The sequence below is a fragment of the Lissotriton helveticus genome, chromosome 10 (genome assembly GCF_964261635.1).
Source record: "Lissotriton helveticus chromosome 10, aLisHel1.1, whole genome shotgun sequence".
Classification (NCBI taxonomy): domain Eukaryota; kingdom Metazoa; phylum Chordata; class Amphibia; order Caudata; family Salamandridae; genus Lissotriton; species Lissotriton helveticus.
In genome coordinates, this window is record NC_136071.1 from 489,954,270 (window position 1) to 489,973,112 (window position 18,843).

The following is an 18,843-nucleotide window of genomic DNA, read 5'->3' on the forward strand; positions in this document are numbered from 1 at the left end:
GTAGTGTTGTCCCCTTCCCTCCTGCTGTTACTTGGTGGTCCAACCCCTGTTGCTTTCGCCCCCACCCGTCTTAGCATGTTACCCAATGTGACACCTAGTCCCCCATTTCATCCGTTTCTCTCTCGCAAAATTCTTCTTTTAGTGTCCGAACAAACTCGGATCGGTAACAAAAAAAAGCTAGCGTGCAGAGTAGCCAAGGTAAAAAAAATAAAAAGTAGTTGTGTTCGTTTATAGGAGCGAGGAGGGAGAGCCCCGCGGAGGCTGCACAAGTCCGGAGTGCCAGTGAGCGGGGAAGGGGGGGATGTCTGTATGTGTGCGTGTGTGTGTGTCTCTGTGTGCGACGGCAGGGGGGGGGGGTTGGGGGGGAAGTCTCTCCGTGCGTGTATGTGCGCTTGTGTATGTGTGTCTCTGTGTGTGCGCATGCGTGCAGGGGGAGGTGTGCCTGTGTATGTTTGCGCTTCCCAGGAGACAGCCACGGCGAGCGCGTTCGCGCGCGTGGCCTGCGCCGATCGCCTTTTGCGAGATGCGCGCGGCCAGGTGCTGTCTCCTGGGAAGCAGACCCAGCGACAATAGTTCTCTGGCGGACACAGCGCTTACGCGCTGTTAAACGCCACGAGACCTAAAAACGGTGGGACTGACTTCATCCTCAGAGGCAATGAGAACCCTGGTCATATCAAAGGAGTAAGAAGAGAAACTTAAGCAAGGAAGGCCTAATCAGTGTCCTCATTCAAGATAGATCCTCAGAAGACAAAAAACACCACTCTGCAGCACAAAACCCTGACGGAAGAAATAAACAGCCGAAAGTTCAAGCTACTCTTTAATGGAGACAGATCGATTGGCCTTGAGAGTCCCTCTGTTAATATTCTTTTTGCGCACTTTCTTTTTCAGGTTTGATCTCAGCCTGACTATCATCAAGACCTACTCTGTTCACCTTACAAGAGGAAATAAAATCTTTGGTGACCTGACAATATCTTGACCTAGATTTGAGGTGCAACTCCTAGTGCAAAAATCTAGGAATTATCAAGATGTGGGAATTCCTAGATGTTTTTGTTCAGGCGTTAGTTTAACAGTTTTGTCATTCTTATCTGTTTTCTTTGTTTGTTCTAGCTATACATTTCAACAGTGATGTGGGTGGGGAACATGATGCCTTATTTTCATATATCTGAACACAGTACAATGAACAAGTCAGCTTCTAGTTTCAGGGGTTCGGAGTCTTCATCCACCAACATGCAGATTTTACCTAAAACCCTCCTCTTCAATCATAACCTCCGACTTTGCTTCTGCCCCTCTCACTCAAACACTAGATGTCAAGCAATTTCTTAGTACTCAATCGTGAGAAAACTGAATTTCTACACATCACCCCCAAACTGAAAAATATGTTTGATCAACTGCTTCTTTTCCAACGAGGATAAATGGCTTTTCTCATTCAATTGTCTCGCCAGTAAAATCAATGAGGCGTACACCTCACTCTTTTCTTTCTCTCGTGCATCATCTCATCATCAGGCTCCACTTCCACTCACTGGGTGGGAACCATATTGGGCCGTTAACTATTCCATTAGTTGTGTGCAAATAGCGGCTGTACCTCCAGTTTAAAAAGGAAGCACCCATTTTACAATACTATCAAGTATAGATCTTGGGCCATTTCTTTCTTCATTACTTCTCAACAAATGTACAATCGATTAAAATTCAAGTCTAGATAAATTGGCCCCCTGCTCTCATTTCTGAGGAGTTGCCCATTTCTTAAAACTCCTACCTTCACTTCTTTCTAAGTAGACTTCCTAACAGGGTCATGTACTCAACCGTCAGCCTCCAGACTGAGGCCAGTATTTCAAACCGGTCACTAGTGGGGATATAATATATGAACACGACTGCTGGCTAAGGTGGGAACAGCAATAATGAAAGGCAGCCCAGAACCAGCAGCCCTTCTGAAAAATCTTGTTGTCTGAAATGACTAGGCTCTGGCTTCAAAAACTCAAGGTACAAAGACAGTTAATGAATACCTGTTCCCCGTGATAATAATCACACATGTCCCTTTTTATTTATCAGCTTCAATTAGTGGCTTCATGCTTCACTTTGATTGAGTCATAATTTGATAATTCCTAGGAATACTACATTACCTATTACCAAGACTTGAAATACTACAACATCCAGGAGCTACAATATTGATGCACTTACAGAAAATAAATAATATCTGCCCAGCTTTAGCAGCTCTTCACTGGCATCATCTAAAGACGCGGTCTTCTTAAAATCCCTGTGCATGGTAACAGAAGTCTACATAGGATGATACAAGCTTTCTTCACAGACATAATCATCAGATTCTGAGAAGCACCCTAAATTCTGAAAGCCTCTAGTCAGTCACAATCCCGAAGGTTAATTAAATCTAGATGCAGTCTACGTGTTTTTTTCATTTCTGACTGCTAGCGCTTAGAATGACCTACCCGTAAATCAAAGATTAGAAGTAAATCATCTGAGGTTCTGCAACATACTGAAAACGCAAATGTTTCAGATGGTTTCGATTAATCTAGTTGTGCCTTTTGGTTAGTTGGCTTTGAGCAGCTAGAAGTCCCATAAGTGTAAACGTTGTGCTTTACTAAGTCAAACATAACAAAAGATTGTTTCCCATGGAAGTCACATAACTGAAATGAATACCTAAAAAATAAAGGGGATAACTTCATCCTTTAATCGAAAAACCTTAATTCCAAGCACACCGTAACCAGGGCAGACTTTCCACATATTCCTGTTGTAGGCACTTAATACAATTTCTGGGTCTGATGTTCTTACCACCTGGGTGTCTGTTTCCCTCTAGTAGGCTACTGGTATTTTGAACTAGACTAGACTAGCAGAGCAGTTAGGCTCTCCCTTCAGAGTTGTACGCGATGTGGTTCAAGTACACATTAAAGCGTGTTCTCACCTGCCAACATCCACACAGAGGTCCCCTCGAATCGTCCCTGGCAGAGAGTCAGCGGGGATGGTTTCTCCAATCATGGTGCGGGCAGTCTTCACCACGTCCAGCCCCTGCCAAACCTGTGCGGTATCAGGGTTACAGGAAGAGAAAACAAAAGAAGAGGCTAGAGTCGGGGTCTTCACAGATAACAAACTTGCGTTTGAAAACAGTAGGATGGAGATCGAGATCAAAGCTCCAGGTTAGTGAGGAAAACAAGACAGTAACAAATCACAATTTTTGGTGACATGACTTCTGAACAATTTGACTGATTAAAGCTACACAAAAGCTGCGCTCACAGATCTTCTCTCTTTGCACCGAATAAAGTCCAGAGAATGACTCTTAATTTATCAGGGTCTAATTTTAACCCCCCGAAAAGTTTAAATGTTGGACCATGGTGGTGATCAAACAGTACAGAAATCTGAAATATGTTACGCAGAGGGTATATGTCAAACTATTTAAAAAAACAGCTCACCCACGGGTCGATCGTTAACTCTACAAATTGAAATAATCTTTATACAAATAAGGATCAAAAACCCCTGAAAAGGAGCCTGCGTTGTGGGACTGATCCACAACTTCCATTACCAAAAAGTAACAATCCCCATTGGAGCTAAAATGTAAAAAGCTGCACAATTACAATTCAAACTGCGACTCAAAAGTATTGGAGCCTAACAAACTTGTCCTGCTTTCCTCAACCTTCTCTCCATTTACAGGATACACAAATCTCACAAGCGTTTTGGTGGTACATCTCTAAAAGTACAAGGTGCAACACCCTGTATTTCCAGCACCTGGGGTGGGGCGAATTCCTCTTTAGAAAGATAAACCTGTTCGCCCCATCTATGTACCCACGGCAGTCCACCTACCGTCACGAAGGTCACATTTTATTTTTGATTCAACATAATCTAATACCTTCCTCCTTCTCCAAAGTTTTTCAAGCTTTTCCTCTTTTTAAGGGGTTGTCGCAATGACGGGAACAGTCGGATTATAATCTTACAGGTGTCTCTAGGGCCCATGGTCACACACGCCTCTAATAAACGCCACTTCTACTCACCTTCATTCTCTATTCCTATTAAACGACTTCTTAGGTTACAAGAGTGGCCCTGTACAAACATTATAACTAAATAGAGCATCTGCTCTTTGAAAACATGTCTGTGATTTTGATAGTCACGCAGGCATGGAAAAGTCAGTCACAGGTCAATTACACCTGAAGACGCAGTAACTTTTCCATAATCTTTGGCCTTTCTGGAGTACAGGCCTTACCCTACTACCCATGGCCTATCACAAGATATGGCCTTAAAGGAGCTGTGCCAAATTATGTAAAGATCAGTCTGCATCTGTAATTCCCTCATCTCGTTCTCGGCCTCTCTTTTTTCTTTCTCAAATTCTCCTTTCTCTTCACTTTCCATTTTTTAGGACGTAAAATGATGTTGGCAGTGGGGTGTCTAGTGCAGTATGCAAGCCTCCAACAATTAGTCTGCGGTCCAGGATGTTTGAGGAAGAGGCCGGCATAAACAGTGCAGATGGTGGAAGGTGAAATGCGCCCATGCTGTCCCTCCCAGGTACATGGAGAACATCCAGCTTCCATTCACCCAACACAAAGTGATCCATGGCGCAAGGTTAGCATTTCAGACCTACCGGGTAGCTCGCACACCGGCCTACACTGCAATCTGGACAACTACTCCAAGGCAAATTCCTAAGGAAGAGTAGTAGGCCAGCAACAGCCAGGCTACACCTGACGTAAGCCTGGCACGTGACTGATTCTTCCGATAGCAATCAGCATTTTTATAGACGTGCCTAGGAAGGGAACCAACAGGCAAGCTCTCCTTTATTTTCGTTCGATCTCTTTAACTTCCTCTCTTCTGAGAGTTAACACTCTTTTCTTCTATTTCCACATGCCACCTATTTATATTCTAAGTCTTGGAACAGACGTTCACATGGAACTCGTGTTTCACAATATAAATGAGACAGGATTTAACTGTCAGGAATTAATCTAAAACACGTTCTTGATAGTAACACAGACATTATGTGTGATGAATCAATCAATATCAAGAACAAAATTGAAGGGCCAGTAAATGGTAAAATGCAGTCCAATCCAGCCGGACTGGGATTTAATTTTAAGGTTCAAACGGCAATAAAATTACAAAAGCAAGATGACGCAGTGAAGTGAACTGAAGAGAAAGTTTTGGCTGGAAGCCCCAAGTAAAAAACCATAACCATAGAAGAAAATAAATTTGTGACAAATATATGTGAGGATCAATGGTACATTGGTACAAACAAGACGGCCTCCTTAGCACATAGCAAAGGACAACACTGGGCAGTTCCCATAGTGTGAGGATAAGAATACAAGGTATGTCTATATTGGTGTCGATGCCGTTTCGACTACGCCAGAAGAGAGGGTCTCTTCAGGACTGACGATAACCAGGGGAGCTAGTGACAGGAGCAGACTTAGCTAATGCTCTAGTGAAATCACAGGTAATAATGTGTACATACTATTATGATGCATGCTGGTGGAGGGAGACTGGGTGCATGGTGTAGCTCCAGAGCTCCACAAGGCCGCAAGAGGTAGGCCCAGGAAGATGCCTTTGTGGGAAATGTGCAGCAGTCAGGCTCAATAGTACTGTATGTTGATAATAATCTTATCTCCAGGTGTGTATTAACGGTGTGTCTCTTACCTCAGCCCACTGAGGGGAGCTGAGCATAAATGTGATAGTTACTGCCACCAAGATGCAAGGAAAGGATAATGTTACTTACCCAGTAAACATCTGTTCTTGGAATGTGCAGCTGTAGATTCACATGCTTTGCATACTCCTGCCATCTAGTGTTGAGTCCGGATGTTTGCAATTTGTTTTTCTTCAAAGAAGTCTTTTTCAGTCACGAGGTATGTGGCTCCTCCTTTCGTTGATAGTGCACATGAGCATCGACTCCATTGTTAGATTGTTTTCCCACAGAGGGTGAGAATGGAGTTAGTAAGTATAGAATAGAGATGTCCATGTGAATGTATGTAGAATAAGAAAGAGAATTGCAACAGTTACAGGTACCCAGGGAGGCGGATGGGCGCATGTGCATCTACCATGCCAAGAACAGATGTTTACTGGGTAAGTAACATGATCCGTCCGAGGCATGTGAGCCGTAGAACACATGCTTTGGATAGATTATACAGGAGTATTCTCCCAAAGCTGTGGCTAACCTGTAGCTGTTGGAGTCGTCTGAAACAATGTCCTAAGTACTGCCTGGCCCACATTAGCTTGTTGTTTTGCTAACACATCTACACAATAGTGCTTGGTGAATGTGTGCGGTGTAGACCATGTTGCAGCTTTACAAATGTCAACTATGGGGATGTTTCCTAAGAAGGCCATAGTAGCCCCTATTTTACGAGTGGAATGCGCTCTAGGGGGTATAGTTAAAGTTCTTTTTGCTTTTGCATAACAAGTTTGACTGCATTTAACAATCCGCCTGGCAATACCTGACTTGGATATGGGATTATGTGGTGGTGCAAAAGCAACAAAAAGTTGTTTGGTTTTGCGAAATGATTTTGTCCTTTCAATGTAATATAAAAAGTCTCTTCTGACCTCTAAGGTGTGTAGAGCTCGTTCTGCCACTGAATCAGGTTGAGGAAAGAATACTGGTAATTCAACCGACTGATTGATATGAAAGGCAGAAACTACCTTAGGTAGAAACTTGGGATTAGTACGAAGACTCACTTTGTCTATGTGAAGTTAGAAAGAAGGTTCTTCTATGGTTAGTGCCTGTAGTTCACCCACTCTCCTCAGTGAAGTGGCTACAATAAGGAAAGCAGGAGAGAAACTGTGGCTCACATTTATGCACAGGTTCAAAAGGTGAGCCCATTAATCTTGTGAAGACTATGTTAAGAGTCCACACTGGGGCAAGCGGAAGTCTTGTGGTATAACTCTTTTAAGTCCTTCAATCAAAGCTTTGATTACCGTCACCTTGAAAAGCGATAAATGTTGCCTATTTTGTAAATACACAGCTACTACAGCGACATGTAGTCGGATTGAAGTGTAAGCTAATCCTGACTGCTGCAAGTGTAACAGATAACAAATTATATTTTGTATTGAAGCATCAAGAGGATTGATGTTGTTATTAAGATAGATAACAAAACGTTTCCATTTAGATGCATAACAGGCTCTTGTAGTAGGTCTTCTGGCCTCTCTGGTGATGTTCATACAGTCTGGTGGTCGATTTAGATAACAAAACTCTATGATTTCAGGAGCCAGATCACGAGGTTCAGTTGTTTGGGATCTGGATGTCTGATTTTTCCACAGCTCTGTGTGAGCAGACTGGATGTGGGGTGTAGCTTTTGATGTGGAACGAAGGACAGCTCCAACAGGGTTGTGAACCACGGTTGACGGGACCATGTAGGAGCTACCAGGATCAGTGTGAGGGATGTTTGACGTTCCGAACCACTAATGGAATGAGTGGGAGAGGCGGAAAAGAATAGGCATATCCTTGACCAGTTCATCGATAGTGCATTGCCTTTGGAGAGTGGGTGTAGGTACCTGGAGGCGAAGTTTGGGCATTTTGCGTTTTGGTGTGTGGCAAAAAAATCTATTTGCGGGACTCACCAACTTTGAAAGTATGGGAGGAGAACTTGAGGGTGTAGTTCCCATTTGTGTATTTGCTATCTCTGTCTGCTGAGAAGATCGGCAATTTGATTGTTCACTCCTGGGAGGTGTTCTGCTAGGAGATAGATTTTGTGGTGAATGGCCCACCTCTAAATATCCTGGGCCAAGTGTGACAGTTGGAGAGAGTGTGTTCCCCCGTCTTTGTATGCAATACATAGCTGTCAGGATGTCGGTACGAACTAGGACAGCTTTGCCCACCAGGTGAGTCTGAAATGCTCTGAGCACTAGAAACACTGCTAGCAGCTCTAGATGGTTTATGTGGAGTTTTTTTTGCTGTTGACTCTACAGGGTTTGCACTGTGTGGTGTTGAAGATGAGCCCCCTAACCAGTGAGGAACGCATCCGCTGTTAGCATTGTCTGTGGAACTGGGTCTATGAAGGGCCGTCCTTTTGATACATTTTGTGTGTTCCACCACTGCAGACAGCGATGAGTAGGGCCGCTTACCAAGACTTGATCGGTTAACAGACCATGCGATTGATTCCACTGACTTGCTAAGCATTCCTGCAGCCTGGAATGGGGAACGATCAAGATGCACGATGCCATCATTCCCAGTAGTTGCATATACATTCGGGCTGGAAGTGAGTGATTGGACAAACTGGAGAACTAAAGCCTAAATGTTGCAAATTCTGGCTGCACTGGGAAAGTCCAGAGCCTTTTGAGTATCTAAAGAGGCTCTAGGTAATCTTGAGTGTTGGAAGGTTGGAGATGCAATTTCAACACATTGACTGTGAACCTCAGTTGGTGCAGCAACTGCCGCTTCCTAGGAGTATGTTGGAGACACTTTGAATACGTACTGGCTTTGATGACCCAGTCGCCCAAGTAGGGGAAGACATGAATGTGTTGTCTTCTCAGATGAGCAGCGACTACTGGCAGAAATTTTGTAAAGACTGGGAGCAGTGGTGACTCCGAAGGGGACTACCTTGAACTGGTAATGTTGGCACGCTATCACAAATCTGGGAAATTTACAATGAGAGGGATGTATTGGAATATGGAAGCAGGTGTCCTTTAAGTCTAGAGTAGACAGAAAGTCACCCTGTTGCAGGAGTGGGAGCACTTGTTGAAGTGTTACCATGTGAAAATGGTCTGACTGTATGTAAAGAATTAATTCTCTGCGGTACAAGATTTGACTGAAAGAACCGTCCTTTTTGGGTAAGAGAAAATAAAAGGAGTATACGCCTAACCTGTGGTATTGTAGTGATACGGGTTCTTTTGCCCCTTTTAAAAGGAGAGACAGAACCTCTTGTTTGAGGAGGTGTAAGTGATCTGGTGACAGTTTGTGTGGATGTGAAGGAATGTCTGGAGAATTGTTGGTAAACTCCAGGCAATAACCAGAATGGATAATTTCCAGTACCCATTTATCTGTAGGTATTGACTGCCAGACTGGTAGGACATGTGAGAGACAGGAGTTAAATGGTCGGGGGAGTGTAGGCAAGTCACTGTTTGGTATTGGAGGGGGGTGCGCTTGTGTTGGGACCTCTACCTCTACCTCTGCCCTTGCCATTGGTACCTCTGTAACCACCTCTGAAGAAACCCTTAGAGGCAGAGGGTTGATTGTTGACTTTATAGGTGGTAGATGCAGTGTCTAAGGAGGTACTCTTGGAACCTCTGCGATAGAAGGAGGGCCAAAAGGAACCACGTCCTGTAGTTAAGTGGAGGGCTCCCACAGATTTGGTCACCTCTGTGTCCTTATTCGATTTTTAGGTCTCGCATGCGCTGCGTAGGAGACCTTTAGACGTTGTTCTGCTCTTTTTCGAAGCATATACTCATGCTTGTCTAATGATGAATTTAACACAGGGCCAAAGAGGTGTTCCTTATTAGGTCTCGCCTGTCGATGCGCATGCGCATCGAGCAAGCGAGACTATAGGGGCTCATCGACTCTTTATCTAACTTGCAAGGAATCGTGGCGATTCCTTGCAGTGCCCGTGACTTTTAAGCTCAATGCGCATGTGCATTGAGCTTAAAAGCGCGTGCACAGCCGCCCGCATTCCTCCGACACCTTTGAAGTGAAGCTTAGCTTCACTTCAAAGGCCCGGCTTCTTCACACCCACATGCCGCTCTGCCCCGCTCCGCCCCCTCCCCTGAGTCATCCTGCCTGCCCCTTCCCGCCGTGTCGCATTTCTCCTCCCCCTCCCCTCTCTTCCCTCCGTCTTGTTTATTTTACCCGCTCTGGCCCCTCGCATTTCTCCTCCCCCCTCCCCTCTCTTCCCTCCGTCTTGTTTCGCATGTACCCCCTCCTTTATCCCAATCCCTCTCAGCAGTTTCCCTTTTAGCAGCTCTCGTCTTTACTCGCACCCGCCTCCCACACCGCGGACGCTTCCATCTCGCGTGCACCTACTCCCTTCTTCCATTTCCTTTTAGCAGTTTTATTTCCACCAGCTCCCCTGTCTTTACTTGCACCCGCCTCCCACACAGCGGACGCTACCATCTCGCATGCACCTACTCCCTTCTTCCATTTCATTTTAGCAGTTTTATTTCCACCAGCTGCCCTGTCTTTACTTGCACCCGCCTCCCACACAGCGGACGCTTCCACCCGCCCACTGCCCCTGCGTCCATCCAGACAGAGGCCATTTACACCCGCTGCCACCGTTTTAGCACTGTCAAAGTTTAAATATTTTAAAGTCTTAAAATTATAAAGTCTTAAAATAAACATTTATTTAAAGACGCATTTTAGACGAGAGCGTGTGAGTGTATATGTGCGTGAGCATGCCTCAGTGCCTTTAGTTGCACCCACCTCCCACACATCTGACGCTTCCACCCGCCCACTGCCCCGTTTACTTTGTGTACTCCCCCACAGAGGACATGCCCACCCACTGCCACCGTCTTAGCAATGTAAAAGTTTGCATTTATTAAAGGGCTAAAATAAATTTTTAATTAAAGTCGCATGACAGACAAGAGAGTGTTTGTATATATGTGCGGGAGCATGTGTCCATGCCTTTATTTGAACCCGCCTCCCACACAGCGTACGCTTCACATGCCCACTAACCACGTTTAGTATGTGTACTCCCACACAGAGGGCATTCCCACATGCTGCCACCGTATTAGCACTTTAAAATGTTGCATTTTTTGAAGGATTAAAATAAATGTTTCATTAAAGTCGCTTCACAGACAAGAGCGTGTGCGTGTATATGTGCGGGAGCATGCCTCCATGCATGTGTGTTTGAGTGTGAATATGTGTAGGTATGTAGGAGTGCCTGCATATGTGTGCTTGTTTATGTGTGTGTAAATTGCTAATGCCCTATATGTTTGTGCATGCTTTTTTTGTGTGTATATTTATGTGCGTGTGTAGGTTTGTATGTGCTGGTCGCTGCATGCATGTGTAGTTGCATACATCAGTGTATACGGCTGCAAGTGGATGGGTTTCCAAAGGTGTGCCTGGTCTGTGTTTGCACGTTTTTTTTTCATCTGTGCTTGCGCGTTTGTATGTCTCTGTGCATCGGTGAATTTAGAAGTTTTATTTAATTGCAATTAAGTCTCTGGGGTGGATGAAATTTTTTTTTTTTTTACTAAAACCGAGAGGTGTGACAATAACTAACGGCGCATAATGAAGAACCCAATGCAGGGAAATCTCTACAAGCTTTAAAAGTTTACACTAAATTAATACATCTAATTATTTTGCTACGTATTTTGAGACAAATATAACATCTATCCCTTCTTACATGCAAACCACCAACATTTCACTTGGTAGCGAAACAAACGTACCGAAACAAACGTACAAGATTGAAGGGATTCAACCTATAACCTGTAAAGATCGCTTTTCAGGATACAGCCTGGAATTATTTCGCACTACTCCTTTACATTTGTGTACAAGTACACAAGGGAAGCACAGTTCATTTTCATACATGCCCAATTATATTACATGTGGTTTGAAAACTCAACAGGGCTTAGTATGCTTGTTCCACAATATATAGAGCGCGTGCATTAAGGAATTCTGTTTGCGAGGTGCAAGGTAATTTTCAAAAAACAAGCGCTTTTATTACATTAAGTATTTACTGAAGGGAAAAACATTTGCGTGGTTGTGCATTTTGTTACAGAAATACCGGTTCTACACTCTGTTGGTACACATCTGTGTCGTTTTTTTTCATTTTCTCTGCTACAATTATTAATTAGCAAGTGTTACTTTGGAACCGACAACTGGCGCCACTGGGGACAAGGCAGACAGAGCCATTCTTATGGGGGTACCCCCTCCCTTCTCCCTTAGCAGCATGTGCATCCGCCTTCTCCAGCTCTTCTGCTTTAAACAGACAACAGGCGCCAGTGGGCAACAACATAGACAGAGGCATCCTGCTTGACGATGGGTTTGTCAATTACGTGTTAACACTAAACCGACCCGAGGAGCCAGGAGAGCACAAGCTCTCTCTCTACACATCGCTCTCTCTAACTCTCTCTCCACACACCTCTCTCTCTCTCTTTCTCTACACACCTCTCTCTCTCTATATGCATCTCTCTCTCTCTATATGCATATCTTTCTCTCTCTACACACCTCGCGTACTCTTACTATCTCTCTCTCTCTCTACACACCTCTCTCGCACTCTCTCTCTCTACACAACTTTTATTTAAGTATTATTATTATTATTTTAAAAAAAGCCATTGTTATTTGTAATATCAATATATCCAAGTCTCACATAAATACAACACATATTGCATTACAAATACTATAGGTGTCACATTTGCTATTGCACATTTGCTTGATTTCCTCCATTTCATGCTACCTCATTCCCTCATGTTACCCATGGTAACCTCCTACGTGCTTCACTTAAAATCCACCCTCTAAGAAGAAATGCACTCAGGCCCTCGGCTGCGTCTTGTGGTCTCCGCATCAATTTGTGCTACTTGCTGGTCTTGCTCATGTTATGTGATCCACGGCATGTCCTGATTGCACGAGCGGGACCCGAGGGCTCAGGAAGAGCTCGGCCGACTTCATCCAGAGCGCGCGCATCCCACCCCCGCCCCCTCTGACATCTGCCCGCGAGCGGGACTCTGCTTGAATAATCCCCGCCGCACGAGGCATGGATCCCATTACCGTTTTATGGGTAGTTTAGTAAATTGAGATTTTTTGTCTAGTTGGCAGACTCAGCTGAGAGGCCAACAACTGAATGGGTGCGTGCGAAGAGTCCGGTAGCCTGTACTTCTGCCACGCACTTTTGTTTCTAATGCTTACAGAGCAGGCAGCGCTAGTATCTCACTCGCCTCTCGGCATTCATGCTTAGCTCCCTTTGTTAGTTTTTGGAGGGCAGTGTGATGACCCACTTTGTGGGATAGTTCAGAGTCAGGTAGCCTGCACTTCTGCCACGGTCTCACTAATTCAGAACGCATTTTTTTTTACTGCCTCATTAGTTAACCGCTCCACCTCCACTTTTTTGTCTAGTTGGCAGACTCAGCTGAGAGGCCAACAACTGAATGGGTGCATGCGAAGAGTCAGGTAGCCTGCACTTCTGCCACGGTCTCACTAATTCAGAACGCACTTTTTTTTTTACTGCCTCATTAGTTAACCGCCCCACCTCCACTTTGTTGTCTAGTTGGCAGACTCAGCTGAGAGGCCAACAACTGAATGGGTGCATGCGAAGAGTCAGGTAAGCCTGTACTTCTACCACTCTACCGCCCTCACTCTACCACCCTCACTCTACCACTTTACCGCCCTCACTCTACCACTCTACCACCCTCATGCTACAGCCCTCACTCTACCGCCCTCACACCCTCACTCTACCGCCCTCACTCTACCACCCTCACTCTACCGCCCTCACTCGTTGCCACCACAACATCACTCAGCGCCACCACAGCATCAATCTGTGCAACCATTCAACAACAACTGGTTCAAATATGTTCTGTCAATGTTTCAAGCTTTATTACAAAATGTCATAAAAAGATGTTACATTTTTTCACTTCTGTTCTTGGATTTTTGTCACAATAAAATACACTGAACATAATCTTCACAAAAGTTATTTACAAAAGTTTAAGCTATTGCCATTATAAATTACAATACCTTTTATTTAAGTATTAATTATTTAAAAAATTAAAAGCCATTGTTATTTGTAATATCAATACATCTAAGTCACGTAAATACAACACATATTGCATTACAAATGCTATAGGTGTCACATTTGCGAAAGTTAAAACTATTGGCATTGTAAATGACAAAGCTATTAATTTTGCTATTTTCAAAACCAACACATAAATACAAAATGTGTCATTTACAATACCAATAGGTCAAACTTTCCTAATGCGAGACCTATTGCATTCACCCTCAACCCCTCACCCTCACACAGTGCAATAGGTCTCGGAGCATTTGAGTTAGAGCTTTTAGATTTGTTTATGGCTTTTTTTCTTTGTAATTCTTTAGCATTGCCTACAGGAAACAAAAATGCTAAAGATTTAAAAAAAAAAACCATAAACAATTCTAAAAGCACAAACTCTAATGCTGCGAGACCTATTGCATTTCCAATGCTTGTCAAATGGTGTGTTCAGGACAGAAGTTTGAACCTCTGGTTTAAAACCTGAAATGAGCAACCAGGCATACTTTCTTACAAGAACGCTGGTGTTGACAGCTTTGGCCGCACTGTCCGCATCATCGAGAGCGCACCTGATCGAATTACTGGATATGAGCTGTGCCTCCCGCACTAGGTCTTGCGCCTTGGACTTGTGCTCATCAGGTAGAAATTAGAGCAACTGCCCCATTTCATCCCAATGCGCCCTGTCGTACCTCGCTAAAAGTGCTTGGGTATTGGAGATGCGCCAAAAGTTTGCAGCCTGGAAGGCTACTCTTTTCCCCGAAGCGTCTAGCAACTTAGATTCTTTTATCTGGAGATGAAGCATCTCCTGTGGTTTGGGAATTGGCCCTTTTGCGTGCGTTGGAAACTACCAATGAATCCAATGGTAACTGTCCCCTTATGTATGCTGGATTAGATTGCGCCAAGAAAGAAATTTGAGTTGGATAATGAGGATTGTGTCAGGAGCTCATATAAGTCCTCGTTGAAGGGCTTGGGGCTCCAGGGGGGCGATGGATGTTGTGTAGACGAATTGGGTGGGAATTTTGACTTTTGAATTTTGAGAGGTGGACTCTGGGGCAAGGGAGGACCTGTACTCATCGTACGCTGGCCTTGCGGGATGTCTTCGCCCCTGTCGGAGTGGTAGTCAGAGATGGCGATAGGTTTGTGTTCTTCCTCGGCTCCCATGGTGTCTCAGGTCTCTTGTTCTGAATCTTCTCCAAAGAGGTACGGAATGGAACCGGTGTGTTGGCTCTGCAGGTCGCGATGTCGAGCCCGACGGTCACGGAGCATCTTCTTCAATCGGAAAGCCTTACACGCATTGCAGTCCTGATCTCTGTGGTCCGGAAATAAGCACAGGTTGCACACATCAGGTGAGTTGGTGCGCAGAAACATCGCGTGGCACCGAGGGCTGAATTTAAATGGAGTCCGTTCCATCTACTGCGAGGCGAACCGACGCGGGTAGGACCAAGGGTCTTTTCCGAGCTGCCCGATCGAAGGAGGGATTTTGCAGTAAATACGATATGCAGAGAATGGAATTACGCGATCGAAAACAATACCTTCAAAGGTGAGTGTATTACGCACTGAGGGCAACCGGAGAAACGGTGTTGAACCGGAGCGCAGCAATTCACGTCCGAACCCGATGGCGGAAAAAAAACAATCTAACAACAGAGTTGATGCCCATGCGCACTATCAACGAAAGGAGGAGTTACCTACCTCGTGACTGGAAAAGACTTCTTCGAAGAAAAACAAATTGCAAACATCAGGACCCAACACTATATGGCAAGAGTATGCAAAGCATGTGATCTACAGCTCACATGCCTCGAACATAAATTAACTATACTGATGGGATCTAACCCTGTAATGCCAAATGACAGCAAAAAGGGTTCAGACTTCAGAAACAATTTAAGTGCAGATTACAGCAGTAACAACAATCAAATAGTAAATTATCACCAAATAGAGGCCATACCCATGAGTATGGATAGTATAATGCAGAGTCCAGCCCCGATCGGCAAGTAGGATACGATGGCACAAGTGGCCTTCAGGCATGCTCCCAGTCAGAGAATCGCCTAGGAATGAAGAGCGTCAGTGTCCTGGCGATCAGCGTGGTATATCTAGCTAAGCCACGCAGCGTCCTCGAGGAGAGGGCGAGTTTTGTGGCGCCGTAGACATAAGGGTGTGGTGGTAGCCAAGCCTCAACACCGGTATTGCTGTCTGGAGGGCAGACGTTGCTATTGGTAAAAATAATGCAGGATTTACTGGTTCGAGGTGTTTAATGGATAAAAATCCAAGCAGGGCAATTGGCCGCATACTTGGGACGGCGGGGGGAGCAAAAGGATCTCCAGGCTGCAGAGAGCCGTAAAGTTCACAGATTTAGAGGTAAACTCTCGATTCCTCAGGGGGTGCTAGGAAACAGGTGTAGAAGGCTCCGATCTGACACGGAGCACTTCCATGGGCATGGGCACACTGCCAGGTCTGCTCAGGGGTGTGGGTGTAACCTGCGGGCTAACATACAACAAATGGACGAACACACACATTAAAATGTTAACACATTTAAAATATAAACACATACAAAATGCGATAAAACACCAATGGTCATAGGGGAGAGGATGTGGCCTTACGGCTAAAGCGGTGGACCTCAAAGCTGGGGAACCAGGTTTTTCAGTCTAGGCAGGGACGCTCAGCATAGGGTGGCAGAATTTTAAAGCCGGGACCTCTCCCCAAAATAGAAGAGGACTGCTATTTTACTTCAACCTAGTTCACATAATGACAGCGCTCCTTAGCAGAGAATTGATGGCGATCTATTCATAAATGTACCATCTGCAGCCCATATGCCTCGAACATATAGTTATAGATCTATATATTCCCCACACAACTTGAGCATCTAGTCTTTTCCAATCTCATTCTCCCGGTCTACTTTATTTCCCTATGCTTCTTTTTCTGTTTTTCCTATCTCGCCTTCATCTTCACACACTCTTCTTCTTTTAACCCTCTTCCCATTATACTCTATATATGCATTGTACCTAGTTTGACGTCTCCAACTCCTCCATGGGGCGGACAGGCATTCAATCAATCAAATCAATCAGGGATTTGTAGAGCGCACAACTCACCTGTTAGGGTCTTAAGGCGCTGAAGGGAGGGTGTGGGCAGCTCTGTTGGGTCATGCAATGAGCCAGGCCTTGAGGTCTTTCCTGAATTGGTGCAGTGTCGGGCTTCGCCGAAGATGAAGCGGGAGTTCGTTCCAGGTCTTGGCTGTGAGGTAGGAGAAGGATCTTCTACCTGCTCTGGTCCTGTAGAAGCGAGGGACGGTGGCTAGGGAGAGTTCAGCTAAGCGGAGGTTTCTCTTGGTGGAATGGAAGGAGAGGCGGTCATTGAGGTCTGATGTTGTGAGGGCCTTGTGGGCATGCGTGAGCAACTTGAAAGTGATTCTTTGTTTGAAGGGGAGCCAGTAGAGGTTGCGGAGGTGTTGGATGATGTGGTTGTGTCGTGGGATGTTGAGGATTAGTCTGGCGGTAGTATTCTGGAAAGTCTGGAGTTTGCGGAGGAGTTTCTTTTTGATTCCGGCATGAAGGGTGTTGCCTTAATCCAGTCTGCTGGTGATGAGGGCATGAGTTACCGTTATCCTGGAGTCCAAGGGGATCCACTTGAATGTTATCATAGTATGCGGAGGGTGTTGAAGCATGCGGAGGAGACTGCGTTGATCTGGCGATTCATGGTGAGCGATGAGTCCAGGATGATGCTGAGGTTGCGTGTGTGGTCTGTCGGGGTGGGTGTCTGTCGGGGTGGGTGGGTTTCCGAGGGCGGGGGGGCCACCAGGTGTCATCCCATGCGGAGAGGGTGAAGCTGAGAATGAGGACTTCTGTTTTGTCTGAATTGTGTTTCAGGCAGCTGTTTTTCATCCAGGTAGCAATGGCTTTCATCCCTTCTTAGAAGTTGTGCCAAGTGATGTCGGGTTCCTTGGAGGGGAGCTGATGAGCTGGGCGTCATCGGCGTAGGAGACGATGTTGAGCCTGTGGTTTCTAGCGATGGTTGCGAGGGGGGCATGTAGACGGGAGGCATTGAGGGGAACACACAGGCACTTGGGTTTCTTAGGAAGCTTGCTCTTTATGCGATATATTAAGAACCTGATATACCGTGTAAAGAGTTGAGGGGTTCCCTTATAAATGTGGACAGGGGCTTGCTATGCAATCCCGAAGTGCTCTATCAGGGGGGTAGTTTGGCTGTGCAGCCTTAGGCTTAACATAGAGAAGTGCAAGGCATTTGCAAATACACACAATGATTAATAAAAGACACACAGACTTAGGGAGGAGATCCACACCAATTAATAAAAATAGCAAGTATCTTTATAAATGTATAGACATCAGAGAAAAATCAGTCACGTAAGAATGTTTTTTATTATAAGTTCTTTTCACTTTAAAAAGAGGACACAGTGCAATTCTACAATGTTATCCTAGGGAAAAAAGAACAAGTTCTGCTAACAGGTACAGTACAGCGTCTTAGAAGACTAACATCCAGGAATTAAATTGAGTGGTGGGCAACATCCAAGGCAGCAGCACGAAGGCAGCCAGGTGCAGGGTGCAAAACATTATCGGGAGACCAATACGTTTCTACAGAGATCAGTCACTGTGAAAAGGGGCAGCAGGTTCTGGCTGGAAGGCCGGTTGAGGTGAGGTTATGACTTGCGATGCTCGGGGACGTAGGGACACCTGGGGGTCCTCTTCTCCACAGCAGGTTGCAGTTGTCTTTAGGTGTCGGGTTTTCTTATTGGGAGCAGTCGCAGTCTAGGGGGCCAGCTTCCAGAGGCTGCAGGCAACGTCGGGGAGTCAAGGAGGGGTAAAACCACGAAGGACTTGAGCATTGGAAGGTTGGGGGACCTTGTTGACAGTGGTGGCTCACTTCAACCTGGGCCGGAGGCAACGGGTGCAGGGGTGGCTTCAGGTGTTGGGTTTTGACGATTCTGGAGGCCTCGGAGTCAGTTTTTTTTAGTTTCTGCAGGGAACAATTCCGCTGTTCTTCGGGAGGTCTTGGTCTTTATTGAAGGCAGGCAGTCAGCTGCAGGATGAGTCATCTTTGGCGCAGTTTCCACAAAGAACAGCAGGAAGATTGGGCTGGGGACAAGTCAGGTGCTCTCTTCAGTCTTCTGCTTTTGCGGCTCTTCCGTGTCCTCCTTCGTAGGTCATCAGGATATGCTCCTTTGGTGCCAGGGGCTCCCCTAAGTACTGGATTTAGAGGTGTTAGGGTAATGTGGGGTAGTAGCCAATGGGCTACTGACCCTTGG

The 18,843-nt window shown here is 45.4% G+C and overlaps 1 protein-coding gene across 1 annotated transcript in view; it reads right to left on the reverse strand.

Annotated features, from left to right (window-relative positions):
- Window positions 1–18,843, reverse strand: part of NME3 (NME/NM23 nucleoside diphosphate kinase 3) — a 106,776-nt gene that overhangs the window by 24,422 nt on the left and 63,511 nt on the right. The window contains exon 4 of the mRNA XM_078662973.1: window positions 2,912–3,024. Coding sequence (XP_078519099.1) covers window positions 2,912–3,024 — 113 coding nt within the window. The remainder of the gene's footprint in view (window positions 1–2,911; window positions 3,025–18,843) is intronic.